This window comes from Clinocottus analis, unplaced genomic scaffold (assembly GCF_023055335.1).
Source record: "Clinocottus analis isolate CAN_PGR_092001 unplaced genomic scaffold, fCliAna1.0.p SCAF_1, whole genome shotgun sequence".
NCBI classification, from domain to species: domain Eukaryota; kingdom Metazoa; phylum Chordata; class Actinopteri; order Perciformes; family Cottidae; genus Clinocottus; species Clinocottus analis.
The window spans coordinates 3,321,902-3,337,244 of record NW_027175820.1 but is presented as its reverse complement, the minus strand read 5'-3'; the positions used below and the strand labels follow the sequence as shown (position 1 = coordinate 3,337,244).

At 44.7% G+C, this 15,343-nt stretch overlaps 1 protein-coding gene across 1 annotated transcript in view; it reads right to left on the bottom strand.

Moving 5' to 3' along the window:
* Positions 1-5,572: 5,572 nt before the first annotated feature.
* Positions 5,573-15,343, bottom strand: part of LOC137785580 (solute carrier organic anion transporter family member 3A1-like) — a 29,252-nt gene continuing 19,481 nt past the window's right edge. Inside the window, exons 3-10 of the mRNA XM_068576945.1 lie at positions 14,980-15,078; positions 14,490-14,759; positions 14,161-14,325; positions 13,397-13,595; positions 12,088-12,223; positions 11,790-11,962; positions 11,205-11,269; positions 5,573-10,874 (exon numbers count right to left, since the gene is read on the bottom strand). Coding sequence (XP_068433046.1) covers positions 10,498-10,874; positions 11,205-11,269; positions 11,790-11,962; positions 12,088-12,223; positions 13,397-13,595; positions 14,161-14,325; positions 14,490-14,759; positions 14,980-15,078 — 1,484 coding nt within the window. The 3' untranslated portion in view covers positions 5,573-10,497. The remainder of the gene's footprint in view (positions 10,875-11,204; positions 11,270-11,789; positions 11,963-12,087; positions 12,224-13,396; positions 13,596-14,160; positions 14,326-14,489; positions 14,760-14,979; positions 15,079-15,343) is intronic.

The window sequence follows — 15,343 nt, the reverse complement described above, 5'->3', positions numbered from 1 at the left end:
GAGGTTAGGGTTCGTACGAACGTACATTTTTCTTCTTTTCAACCCAAATTCAAATGAGCATTTCCTGTTTTGGTGCAATGCATTATAATAATTTACAGGTCAGAATTCACCTTTGTTCAATGTTGACCAAGCGGAAGCAGGAACAAGGAATTTCTCAAACTCGATATCGGGGGTATATTTAGTACATTATCCCACCACCAGGCGTTCTCATTCACTGTTTACAGTCTGTGAGCCTTTTCTCGAAGCTGAGTGCAGGTACATGTCTTACGTAACGGGACCAAGCCTCAACAGTTTCATCAAAACATACAGGAGAGTGAGGGAGATGTCAATCAGCTGCTGGAGTTTGTACCCGCCCACGCCATCCCGAGGGAGGCCTAATCCAGTCGACGTAAGTGAAAACACCAGCGTGCGTTGGCTAAGTAGAGGCTTTGAGATTACATCTAATTCTGAAAGCTTTAGTTTTGTTTCAAAGACATTCATGTTTTATTATGTTAAAGTTTGATAATGATTAAAAGTCCTTTATCTGTATAAGACATTCAGAGCATTAATAATGCAGCAAACAACAAAGTCACTCTCCCCGTGTGTTGTAATCCAAGTTTCTCCGTGCTCTGTTGACATGGCCGGGCTGACTGCAGGTTGCTTATACTAGTGCATTGAGCGTGCATGTGGCTAGCACCGGCTGGCCTATGGTTGCCGCTAGGCACTCCGCTCATTCATACACCGACTATACGCCGGCTGTTTTTTGCTCTCTTAGCTGTTAGCTGCACACGTTAAAACTGCAAGCCATCGCCATGTTGAGAGGAGGCAATAGATGTGCGTGGAATTGTTTTTAAAAAAAGAGCATGTTTAAATCAACTACTACTATGAAGATAGTGTTTTATGTATATAGAGAAGTGACGCTAAACAAAATGTCATTTGAAATTCGAGATGTTTGTGTTTAACTTGTAAGAGACTGCCATCTTCTCGCGTTGAAAAATCTGACAACGGGTGCTTAAGAGAGCAGGGAAGTCTCCTTACAGTTGACCTTGCAGCCATCAACATCTATAACCTGTCAACTAGATTAGTGCACCTCAGCCAGCACTTTACCTGTGACCGCTGAACCTTCTCTGAACCCCAGGCGGTTGACCTCTGACTACTCTGGCCCGCTGCACTATTAACCAGGAGGGGAATTACGTGCTTAAGAGGCCCATCACGCTTTAGGTCAGTGTCCCATATGAACACGATGCTAACGGCCCTCTCAGTTGTAAACGGAGACATCCTGGCGAAGTGCAGGAATCCTCATTAGGACTTGTACAAAGCCCTACTTAACCTTTGACCTCACTGAGACCAGCACTCATTATCTGGCACAAGATGAACCCACATCGCTGAGTAAATTATCAAATTAAAACAACTCAACTCTGAACTGAGACACAATGTCCACAATGAAATAAAATACAGACTTTATTTTTTAATTGGCAGACTGTTGTCGCTTTCTGTCTCTAATGAAGCAGCATCAGCACTTTAAATATTACATTCATGTTAACATTGACACAATGCGTTCAGGAATACAAACATTATAAACTGGAGAGAAAGTGTGTTGATATCTAGAAAACTGGATATTTCAACATAGTGGTTGTTCAGTGGTGTGTCTTCTATTGTGCTTTTAAAATGACTGATATGGACATTAACCAATTTAAAAGTAGAGGCACCAACCAAATTTGCATTTCACACGGCAGGCTTCATTTGTTTTTCTTTTCTATCCATTCATGATTGTCCATATTACCTTATAAAATTTGATACCACTAAGTTGATAATTGCATACGTGTACTAGTATCAGCTTAAATTTCAAGCTAGCCATAGCTCTCTAGCTTAAATTGCTGTGGATGTGGATGAACTGTTGACAAACCTAAGTAGTTAAGTTGCTTAGCTTAGCTTAGTAGCTAAGTGGCACCACTTCAAAAGACAGACTCAGGCAGGATAGATAGATAGGATAATACAAATTACAAACTTTCCATTCCAATGAGTATTGGGAGCATTTACTATAGTGTAAAATAATATAATTGGGTGAAATTCTCAAGGTGTGACAGCGAGGAGTGATTTGGTGCTTCCAGTTTCCGTGATCTGTTGGTGTGTGGCCACTGCTGAGAGGTCTTGTGACGATTGTGTTGCGATGTACAGGATGTTATATTGGTTCCAACAGCTGTGTGAAGGCCAGGAAGCCAAAAGCGACATGGACAGTTGGAGGCGTGTCTAAAAGAAACTGAAGCTTAAAAAAACAAACACGTTTTTCTTGGTGCTTTTCAAGGTCAGGTAGCATGAATGACTGTAATCCAGTGAGACTCTGAGAGTGTCCCTTTGCATTTTGGGAAACAGTTGCAGACATGCAGGTTGCATAGTCCTTTAAAACAGGCATTATGCGCGGATGATTGCAATATAATGATTTTAATTTGGCATTTATAGGATGAAACAGTGCGATTTTCCAGCCACTTTTCTCTGCACTACCCTCTTAGCACTGACTTGCGTCTTTATCATCTCTGAAGGCAAAAGCCCAACAAAGACACAAGCCCTCCTTCTCTTACTTTTCTACAGGCCGAATGCCATTCAAAGCAAAGACACTTCTTTTGTCCTTCACAGCGGCACATTTCCTCCGACTGAGAACACCGTCCGGCATTTCTTTTGATTGATCGTGTATTTGTATCTATTCATAGAGGCCAGATTCATCATTCCAATTTGTCAAGTTGCTGCAGTGCTGAGTTAATTATGTGCAGGAGAGACAGACCAAAAAAAAAAAAGAGGACACCCTCCTGTTTAGACTCACCCAAGGTTTTTCCCGTCCTCACCTCGGCTCCAAACGAGCAGCCAAAGCTTCACCGGGCTACAGGAGCTGCTTGGCACCATGGGTAATTAGTGTGATGAATGCTTTAGCGGAACAAATCGTGGCAGTCGCCTGTCTCGCTCATCGTGTGGCTGTGCTGTCGTTGCTCAGGGGCTACGGGCTCATCAGGGTAATGGATGATTCTGCTGCGGGACCATCCCTCAACCAACAGCGCCACTACAACTCAGCAGGAAACACAGAGTTTTACAGGGTTTTCGTTTTTTTCTTCTTCTTCCCCTGCCTAAAACAGCAGTGCTTTTTAATTTCCTGAAGGCATCTATGCTGGTAATGGATGCCGAGTGCGTGTTTGTAAGGTTACTGACCCCCGATAACAGTTTAGTGGAGAAATATCTAATCAAGAAAGTCCTTCTTTTAGTGAAGGCATGAAGTGACACATTATTGTTAACATGTTTTTGTGATTTCTCTCCCCCTCCACTTCTTCCCCATACAGCCTCTCAGGACTGCGTATATGGATATGCAAACATCTTCATACTAATCCTCTGTGGGATTCTTTTCCGAGCCCGGGTGCAGAGCCGTCGCCGCTGAAATGATGGATCACATTATTAGATTAGAGGAGAGCAAGGACAGGCAGCAGCTGGATTTGCAATTCACAGCCTCTTTTGTATATGGACCTTTTCTGCATGAAAGGGATAATTGGGCCGTTGTCACTGAGTCAGAGATAGTTTTTTTTTTTTTTTTTTTTTAACAATGCGGGCAACCTTGCAATAAATCAGGTCAGCTGTCGGAGCCACGTCACGGGACAAGACATTAGGGACATATGCAGAATAATCCCTTTAGCATACAATGTAAAGAGGGATACATCATCATTTATTCGTAGCCTCGGCAAGTCCAGATACACACTTTTTTTTCCTCCTCTTCAACAAATGAAGGGCATATGGAGATTTTGTCTTGTGGATGAACCGGAGAGCATGAAGGTCTGGCTCTTTGAGCTGTCATTTCTGCACCAGCTAATGGCCTGTGCTTAACTCCGTGCCTTGACTTTCGAACCCGCTGTGACAGCCATGAATAATGCGCTGAATTCCCAGCCATGTCAACCGTGTAGCGGAAGCTGAATAGGTTGACTGTCACAGACAGGTAATCCATAGGTATATCAGTAAGAACCCCCCTCGCCCCGACCACCACCACAAGTTCAGTGACTTGTTTCGATAGCAGCCAGAACCCACGGCTAACAGAGCGTGAAAGACAGGCAAGGTCGCGGAAAGGTCGCTTCTGGGTCCAGGAGGTGAGACTTTGGGGATGCGGACACGTCAGTTCAGCGGAGTCCTCGGGTCAATGTGAAGACAAGTGGAAGACACATTTCTCTGTCAGCACGCAGAGAGCCCGCACGGGTGCAGGCTTTCATGGTGAAGTCCCAAGTCATTGAGTCAATAGCCAAGGAACATGACACAACCTCTCAGAGTCACTCGGCATCAAGCGGAACAGGGAATGGCATGCTTTCCATTTCACTGCACCGTGGCCCCGGCGAGACCCCATCTGCACTCGAGAAACAGGGGCGCTCTTAGCACCCGGCCCTCGCATGAAAGCTACGCTTGCGACCCCGGCCCCCACGAACACATACATCGCTCCTCCGAAACAGCGGTACAAGGTGATCCCCCGGTCAATCCATAACCCCGGTTATTATCTCCACCGACGGGCGCGGCGCAGAGGCCCGGGGATAAACACAGGGGCTCGGATGACAGGAAATTAGATCATGGCAAAGCACAAGCACATTTCAATTAAACCCATGTCAGAATTTATCTTCTTCTGTCAGTGCGTTTAGAGGAGAAAATATGATGTGACCTCTCACCCCATCTGCCCCTACGCCGAGTGAATACAGCCCTTTATCGCTAGCATGAATCTCCATGCCACACGGCAAACTGCACCCAAAAAACTAATAAAAATGAAGAATTTAATATATTTTTTGGAGTCCTTTTTTGGCTTTCTTGCTTGTTCATTAGCTCACAAGCCCTCACATTGTGACCACTTGTGGGGTCTAAACCCCCGTTAGCAGATGGCTAAATATGCTACTTCGGTATGTCTGCTATCCTGGTTTTATTCCCGGATGGTCGGTCGGTGGGTCGTCCACTTCGGCCCGGACTGAAATAGCCAAACAGCTATTAGATGGATGGCCGTGCCATTGGGTACAGACATTCATGGTCCCCAAAGTGTCAACCCTCTGGGGACATTGTGAATTGGAGCCACATGTCATCACATTTGGTCTAAATATTCATGCTTCCTATTATGACCAAAGTACATGTATCTGCAATTGAGCCTCAGCTGTACTTTGTGTTTAGTGCTGATTAGCAAACGTTAGCGTAAGATGGTGCAAACCGGAATATGTTTAACTGCTTAACATACGCATAACTGTCCTTATGTTTATGTTAACATGCCGATGGTAGTATTTAGCTGGATGCAAGTAGTCTTAGAGAGATATTGGCATGAATGCAGACTCTTTGAGTCACCATTTTGATGTGTAACCGTCTTCTTTGTTGGATGAACATTGATGTGATTCTGGCATATTAAAAATTCAAACTGATATTTCAATGGACCCCCCTCCCCGCCCCCCGCCCCGAAGTGACAATAAGATCTAATCAACTTTCAAATTGTCATAGATTTGTTGATAGTTGTTGGACAGACAATGTCATATTAAAAACAAAAATAGTATATTTAATGTATTTACAATAAACATACAATCATGTAATCTTTTTCCAAGAAATATACAGAACATAAAGCTTTTAAATATAAATTCATATTATCCAAAGAAAAAAAAAAAGAATTCCAAAGAAGCAATAGAGCATATCTAAAAACCTTTTTAGTGATGCTGTGAAAATATAGGTGATATTTTCTTATTTCAATGCCCTTTTCTTTTCAAAGGTCTTCTGCATAGAGCCATGAAATCCACACATGGGTAACCATCCACAGCATAAGCAAACACATCACTCCAAAACCCTCACTAACATGGTTAGCACATGGTTTCACTTTAATCAAAGGCAACATGCTGCCTGCCTGAGGGCTCAAACCAAAGGATTATCTATCTGCATATGAAGAGTTTGCTTCCAATATAACAGCCATCATTTACACACAAAAAGTCTCTGTCCGTAAGAAATAATTAATAGCAACAAAAAACAAATGATGGGCCTATTTACAGGAGAACTGTCCACTGATGTCAAAATGTCTCTCGAATGATAATGATACCTCAAGAGTTTTTTTGTTTTGTTTTTTGCCCGGAAATGTCATATTTTGGCAGCAAACTCTTCACACATCAATACTTCTGTCACTGAAGATCCACTATAAAAAGTCAACCGGCTGTTACCACAAGGCAAGGTCATCAAAAGAGAATAATGAGGAAAAATAGGAATGTAAAAAAAAAAATAACCCAAACGAAAAAAAACAAAACATTTATGCTCCAAAAGTTATTTTTCTCATCACAAGGCAAAAAACAGTCCTGTCGCCGCAGGTGAATAATACAAGGTCAAGCAAGCGCCGTCACGCTCGCCAGCGCGTTGGACGGACCCGGAAACACGTTGGCTTTTTCTTTGCGAGTGTTTGAATGTTACAGTGCACAGGTTGATATGGCACAACGTCAGGAGGGCCTCCGAGGAGAGCTTAGTATCCAGGCACAGGTGCAGGACCGCTATCAGCGAAGTGCGGCTGATCATCTACAGTCCAGCCTCGTCTACTGTACAATGTCGGGCTATAAGCTCAACATTGGTGCCACTTCTTTCAAGCAAAGTGTTGTTTTTATTTGGACCAAAGCAACAAACAGTTATCAGCTTTGCCACTGATGGAAAGACAGATTAATCTAAATTAGACAATACCTTCACTAGTAGAAAAAGTCCTACATATTAACAGTTATTACATCCTAAATAATACTGTTATCTAGACCCATTATACAATATTTTATAGGCAATATGTTTTTTTGGGACACTTTTTGTATGATATGGTGAAAGTAAGTGGAGGGATATCACAGAAAGGCTACATACAGCTGGAGGATCTGCTCTGAGCTCCAGCCTGGCGAGACGCAGAAGGTCTCCGCAGGACATTACAGAACACTTCTATGGTGTCACTTTGGCACTTGTATGGCACTATTATGTACAGAGGAGTCAGCTCTATGACACACTGGACGTTACGGATATCAAAGACAGCGCCACCTGTTGGGGAGGGGGGTTACTGAGGAGGAGATGGTGGCCAGTGTTAGTCAACGCCCTCCTCCCCCCCGTTATGGGAGCTCTTGGCGTAATGTCCGGCCGTCCTGAACGTCCTGCTAGGAGCCAGTCTTTTCCATCGGGGACAGTCAAGGGTTAAGCGTGGAGACGGTTTCAAACACTACCTAATCGGTGCTCGAATTTAAGTCTCACTGCTGTGCTGAAGATCTGTATTCATGCTCTCTTGGTTCACATCCCGACCCAGCAGACATTAGTCTGGTCGGGCGCGGCTCTGTGATGGATGTAGTAGGTCCAATGGTGATTGATCGCAGACATTCTCAGACAACTGTCTGTTTGTTTTTTTTTCTCCCTATTTTATAGAATATTCTCTTTATTATTCGTGATGCTGAAGCATCATCAATGTATAGTTTGAATCTTATACTATGAGTTCCTTGAAGTGCTAAACTAAATACATCCTGTGACTAGAGCGGATCCAAGATGGATTCCACCATTTGCAAAGAAATGTACTCATAAAACATGAGCGGCAGCATAAAATGAGACTGAATCATGGAACTTTAACTTTAAAGTACAGTTGAGACATTTTCTGGGGAGGGGGGGGAATGCGTATTTGCTTTCTCGCCGAGAGAAACAGATTGATATCACGTGATCATGTCTGTACGGTAAACATGAAGCCAGAACAACCAGCTGGTTAGCTTAGCTTAGCAGTAAGATGGGGAAAAAATATATAGTTCCAGGTGTCAGTGGGCGGATTTCATTCATTTTGGACAAAGCCAAGCTATCAATTTGCCCCTATTTCCAGGCTTTGTGCTAAGCTAAGCCAACCGGCTGCTGGCTCCAGCTTCATTCATGACGTACAAACGCGTTCTTCTCGTCGAAACTCTCGGGCAAGAAAGTGACTACGCTTCCTTTCCCAAAATGTTGAACTGCTCCTTTAACCCCCACCTCCAAACATCAAAGGGATGAAATCTATTGCGTCGGTGCGTGGCTGGACAAAGGCCCATATTTTTGATGCAAAACATATTAAATACTTACAAAGTAAGCCAGGAAAAACAATATACTCTCGTTATAAACTGGATATGTCAGAAATCAGAATCCCATAGGATTCCTGAAAAAAAGAAAAGAAAAACTATCATTTGACAAAAGAAAAAAAAAGAAAAGATCTGCGTTTAGACAATCACTGCAGTGTGAGTGAGTCAGCTGAAGTTTGCTAAAAACAAATTTAAAAAAAATCGTCAACATCACAATGCAGTATGCATTATAAAGCTTCTCCATGGTCTAAAATAGAATTTGGAGGCCATTGGAGTTAAACGTGTATTTAACCATTACCATGGCCACCAAAACCACAGAGTCTGTGCAGCTTAGTGACATACTGAATATTTATTTTTTAACATTGCATGCATTTACCAGCATGCTTTTAAATGAACTAATTCTGGCTGGACACTGTGCGTCATGCTATGCTGTGTCTGCTGACAGCTAGCCCACCACAATCGTCATGTCTCGGTGCCTCGGTTTTTTCCCCGCGTTTGGACTGAAATGCCTCCGCACTCAACTCGGTCGGTCTGTGCGCTCACGTGAGCTTTGCCGCTGTTTTTTCACGATTCTATATCGGCGAAGGCCTCCTTCTCCCCCCCGCCACAGCCTATCCGCCCCCCCGCTACGACGTACATTTAACCCCCAGGAGAGTCTTATTTGCAATGTTGCTTGTGTATTCCATGCATTACTGCTGCAGGGGCGGCGACCCCAAGGAGTCGAATTACACCACCAAGTCAAACTGTGTTTCGGGTCTCGGTTCGCCGTTGACACGAGTGTTCCTTTCAGCGTTAAAATGGCGGCGCCGTCGGATCAGCGGTTGGAGAGAGATCGTCGTGAAACTGAGACAGACGTCACAGGTTCAGGTAACTGAGTCGGCGCAGGTTCTAGTCCAGCTATTCCAAACTCTCTCGTTCTCTCTCTCTCTCACACGGTCCGTCGCTTTTTAGGTCACTAGCTAAACATCTAGAAGGACTTCTGTTTTTTTTTTAAATTTACTTTTGGAAGTTGCACTTCATTTCTATAAATGCCAGAGTACGGACTGACAAAATGGTTTTGAAGTATAAAAAAAATCAAATGAAAACAAAACAGAAAATGTGTCTCAGAATCTCGTCCAGCATTCATAGCAAAAACTCCGCACTACGACACAGTAAAGGGATCATTGTTACGTACCCGCTCAACGCTCCTCTACCTTCAACAAAAGGTCCTAAAGTGCCGTCCAGAACAAGAACGGGCAATTACATTGAAAGCTACTGAGAAGGATTTGCTCAAATCCGAACAATATGAGCGACAAGCGTTTGAGTCCACAATGGTGACACCCACCCGTTGATCTCGGCAGGTGACATGAAAGTTTCTCTTCCGAATATTGTTGTCCGGTTCACTTTTGGGAAATTGGGACGTTTTAGAGCGATATCGAACAATAAAAGTACCAATGTGATATATTTTCTGCTCCCTGCATTAAGATGAAAGAGGAATGCAGTTATTGTGTAATTGGGGTTCGTATTTTGTCCTTACTTATTTTATATTTTGACTCTCTTTTGACACTTGGAGGCTTTAACGATGTAGCCCGGAAACGAGGCTGATACTTTATTTATTTAAATATTATCATTATCATCAACTGGATTACATTTGATCCTGTACTTCTATTTCTTGTTGCTGATTCGTTGGTTTTTCGCTGCCTCTCGTGAGGTCGTGCCCACACGGGCCTCTTTAGTCGATGCACATCTGTTTTTTTCTTGATTCGCTGTTGTTGAACTGAGACAATCGAGTGAGGGAACACACGAGTCTGCTACTAAGTCTGTAGACGGGTCGCTTAGTCGTTACGACCGCATGTACTTTGTGTGTCCGAAAAGCTAAAGTATGCATAAGCTGATGATGAACAACCGTGCTGACTGTCATCCTTTCTATCTGGCATCTGGTCCTGAGAAGTACTTCCTTCTAAAGGAAAATAAACTGTCTAATAAAGATAACGAACGACCAAAATGTCTGCCTCCCGACGAGTTCTGGCCTCCTAATAAATCGAATTTGAACTGAACTGTTAATGAAGTTGAACTCAAGGGAGAGTGTTTCAGGGGAGTCTTGGTGGATTCGTGCTATGATGCATTAACTGCAAAGTCATTCCATGTGATTCCTTAATTTCTTTCCCCGTGGTTGCTGTCGAATTAAGAAGAAAGAAGAAAAAAAGTCAGTTCCATATTCTGTCTGACCAAAATGGATCGGATCGTCTGCATTTTGGTAAAAAGTGCAAAGCGGAGAGAGAGAGCATTTTGGGAAACATCTCTTTGAATCTTTTGTCACTGTGTCGTTCACTATGGGCGAGAAGAAGATAAGACCCTCACTGAGAACATTCCTCTACACTGACACCACACCGAGGTAACGTCGCCCGTCAGATCAGTTAGCGCACTAGCGGCCTCGGCTCCAGTCTGCAGTTCCCGGTGCAGACCGGCACTATAAAACAGACTCCATGTTGTCACACATGTCTTGGTCCTCCAGGTTGTATATGAACTTTGTCCTGTTGGCTGGGTTCTGGGTGATCTCCTTGCCCAAATTGTCCAGAGTCACGTTGGAGGCGAAGAGTTCGGTGGGCGTGAGGTAACCCTCGCTGTTCTTGATGTATTTCCTGTAGTTCTTTCTCAAACACTGCCACGTGGTGGCGTACAGGACGAAGGCCGACGACTTGAGCGCGATGGCGATGCTGACGTACAGGTGCCTGTAGGCCACGTTGTCGTACAGCATGCAGGCGCCCTTCTCGCCGCAGACGGAGCTCCAGAACAGACAGGTGGAGTCGATGCCCATGCCGAAGATCAGCGGGGGAGGGATAAAGCCTGGAGAGGGAGAGGGAAGAGGGCGGGGGAGGGGAGGGGGGATTACGGACAGACAGCAGGTCAGAGGTTGAAAAAGCAAAACCGGTGGGTGTTTCCTTCATGTCCGAACAGACGCGGGCGGGCGGAGTTCATTTCAGCCGAGGTGACCGCGGAGAGCAAAGACCGCAGGCCGACCAGCGTGCGGCGTTGTGAACACAGCGTGCGGCGTCGCGGACACAGCGGTGCGTTACAGAACGTGTGGCAGGTTGAAATGGAAGTGCAAATCATTTTCTGTGCTTCTAAATGCACGACAGTGAAGTACATGAAGCCGATATACGCTACGGGTCTTACCAATCAGTCTTAGGAGCAGGAACAGAACTCCAAGGGCATAAGATTTGAGCTCCGGGCTTACAGTTCTGAAAACAAAGACAGAATTGGCGTTAAGGCTTTGTACGGGCCATAACAGTCGCTGTAAATACAGTAGGTTTGTTTCACATAAGATGCCTATTTGTTTTCTTGTTGAGCGTCAGATAAAAACATTGGTACCACTCTCACAGCCAGCAATTAGTTAGCTTAGCTTATTTTAGCGCTAGTAGGTTGGTTTTGTTATTACATGGCATAGTGAGGCTAGCCGTTTAGATATCCCTTTATTAGTCCCACGGTGTTACCCGTTTCCAGTCTTATGCTGAGATAACCGTCAGTTGACTGTAGATCTATAATTTATAAGTACAATGTTATTGTTTTGCTATAACAAATTAATTCTACTGACATATGGGAACAAGGAGGAACATGTCCTCCAAATTGCAATAAACGCGCCGTGTATTTGTATGCACTAAAGATGACTCAAATTATTTAAACGTTTCACCTTTGAGCAGCTTAGAATATCAACAGCTCCCTCTTGTGGGCAGACGATGTATAGCATAGGGGTCTCTTTACCTGATTAGGATGATGACGGAGGGCGTCTGGGCCATAGCTCCGATCATGCTGCACACGCAGATCACACACAGGAAGGTGAGGAAGGCCTGCTGACAGCCTGGACTGGGACACTTGCCCGGTAAAGCCACCGCCTCCTCGCTGGTGCTGGATATACACGCGCAGCTGGTCAGGTTCTGACAACAAAGACAAGAAATGAGATCAAAATGGTTTAAAAAAAAGAAAATCTAAACCACGACTGATGCACGTGTTAGTGCATGTGTTAACGTCTCTGGCGCTTAGTCCGAGCGCTCCCGTGTACCGGTTTGGTGCAGCCGGCGAAGCAGGCCGAGAGGTAGGTGACTCCGTTGGACCCACAGACTGGGCTCACCGACGCCGTGTAGCAGTTGCAGTTATTGATGCACGCCGACTCGGGCCGCTGCCAGGACCGCAACGTCCTGCGGAGGAGGTCAAAGGTCATGTTGAGGGGGAGCACACATGTGCGACTTTTAAATGGAGACCAAAAAAAAGAAAAAAACAAGCAACTCGGAAAGTGTAGAAACACAGCGGAAGTACATTCAAGCTCATTTTCTTTTTTTTTCTTTTTTACATTGAATCACATTATGCTGTCAATATTAAATTAGTAAAACAATCATGACGTTGTATGAATAATGCACACTTAATTCTAACATCCGTGGACAATCTTTACAACCATGCAGACCTTGTGCTTATGTAGCCTCTCTCACTAAAGCATTTAAAACATTTACAAACTTTCAGCTGTTTTCAATAAACAACTCAAACAAAGCCAATTTAAATCGCTTGACACAACTAATGTTACAAGTTATTTCTCCGAATTCATCACAAAATGCCACTTTTAATGATCACTGCAGTCTCTCAATGAGTCAACCCCTTCATGACGAGCTTCTTTAGCACACTGTAACACGCTCCTGTAGTTTTTCACAGTAATATTACTGTGTATATTCTATATCCCATATTACTATTATTACCATATTCAGCACGATGCTGTCGATCTGCGATGGATTAGAGCACTAGAGCATACTAATCTAATAACTACTAAAGTTCATGGCCGTGATGACAGGCCTATACGGCTCAGCCTCCGCTCACTTTCAACCAGGTAGCCTCAGCCGTCTGCGCTCGCTGCGGCAGAGACGTCGTAGGCATCAGCCCCGAAGATCACGTCACACAGAAGAGCTTCTGTCAGCTTAACGCAACAAAAAAAAACGCCCCTGTGCGTGGATCACGGCTGCGGTGTCACTTACTGACAGCAAAAAGCTGCGCTTGAGCTTCAGAAGGTGGGGGAGTGTGGGACGCTAGCTCACTGCTCGATCGATAGAAGAGCTGAGCTACTGGAAAGCCGTGTGATTTAGAAAAACAGTGAGAAATGTAGTTAAACTCGACCCCCAAAGATCAGCGCAGACGCAGTGTTGTGCTCTGACATCATAGGAGAGATATCAGCCTGTGTTTCCTTGCTAAAGCTAGCCAGACGCCGCTGCCATTTTACTGCGAATGCACAGTTATGGAGGGAAAAACTCCATGAAATCATCAACGCTCTTGAACTCTCGGACGTGTTTTGTCAAAAATGTGCACCAGCCGGTTCCCCTCCTGCTTACTCGTTGCCGTAGGCTACAGTCACCCCGGCGACAGGTCCGGTGTCACAGCCCAGGAAGAGGAAGGACACGTAGCAGGCGGTGGACACCAGGTTGACCATCATGGCCATGCGGACGGCGCCCAGAGCGGACAGGTTCAGCTTCTTCACCAGCAGGCCCCCGAGGAAGATACCCAGACAGGCACAGGGGATGGCTGTCATACCTGTGGGAGGCAGGGGAAATTAAAAATAAGTACATGTTGACGCCTTAGTCGAGGGTTCTGCACTGCACATATGTTGCCGTTATATTAGTATTTCCTTTTTTTTGTTTGTTGGATTGCTAAGCAGAACAATGATGGGTTCCACTCGGACAAGATAACCCAATGGACTTCCATGACTTTAAAACCAAATTTCCATGACCAAACATTGTGTGAAATCTGGGTGTAAACATGAAAAAGTGAGAAAACGTAGTATTTAAACTAAAAACGACGATCCCGAAGCATACAGTAGACCTTAAAGGACACAAATAAATGAGAGACAATAGCTTGATTAAAAGAATAAACATTTATATAGATGCCTGTATGTATGCCTGCTTATATTTTTAGCATCTTTCTATTAAAACCATATTAATTATTTTAAACTCAGCGTAATTGAACGTCATAAACATACGAATATAACACATTTCCTTGACTTTTCCAAAACAAGGGACTTTTCCAGGCCTGGAAATAACCGTTTTGAAATGCCATGACTTTCCATGACCGTCTGAAACCTGCATAACGATCCGCCTACCGAGCAGCTGATTGGCCGAGGAGGTGGTCAGGTTGAACTGCTGCTCCAGGTACTTTCCCAGGAAGGCAGCAAAGCCGGCGACCACGGCGATCTCCATGCAGGCTGCCAGCGTGATGCAGCTGAACACCGGGTTGGAGAGAAGGTGCCTGGTTACCCGGGGGATGACTGCGCCAGTGAAGAAGGAAAAGGAGAAGAAACACAAAAAAAAATCATAATTTCCTAGATGAAGCAAATCCAATGTGACATTTTGGAAACGACCCACTTCTCTTCTTCGACGCCCCCGTCTTTCCCTCGGTGCCGTCGACCCCTTTTTTCCCCCCGCTCCTTACCTCTCAGATGCTCACAAACGGAGAGTCCGCTGTTCATGTCGAAGCCGTGAACGGCCCCGTTGGGTTTGGAGCCCTGGTACTCCAGGGTCAGGGAGGAAGGCAGCATGGCCTGCTCGCTCTCCCCTCCACCGTCCATGTCCTGCTCGTCGAGCGCCTGGGGGAAGCCGAACATGAAGAGGGATGAGACGAAGAGTAAGGCACCGCAGAGGAGGAAGCCGGCCCACCACGCCCCGATCCAGCGAGGGTCATCCGGGGTGATGTCCAGCTTACCTGGACAAGAGGCGGGGGAGGGGGAGACATTTTACCACAAAGGAGGGACGTTGGAACGATGAAGAAACTGGATGCCAGGAGAAAATCTATGTTGTATTCTTAATATTCCCAGCAGGGTCAATACTAAGTATTACTATTACGATGGAAACAGACACAATGTGAGGGTGCATCGAAAAGAAACACAAAGAAGAAGAGGAAGAAGAGGCAACGGCCGACTCACTGGTGTCGATGAAGACGGCATCGACGTAGACTTTGGTACAGACGGAACCTAAAATGAAGCCACAGGCCGGGCCGAAGACTAATGTGGAAAATAAAATACCTGCGAGAGAGAGAGAGAGAGAGAGAGAGAGAGAGAGAGAGAGAGAGAGAGAGAGAGAGAGAGAGAGAGAGAGAGATCAGACTACTTCAACAATGAGAGTGTATATCATCATCATTATTATTATTGTTGTTTCTATTATCTATTCTTTTGGTATGTTTTAAATGTTAATGTATAGCTCTTAAAATCTAAATTTAATTTACTGCTGTTTATTAATAACTGTGTTGTCGGTCTTTAATTAGTTATCTATTTAGCTAAGATGTATTAC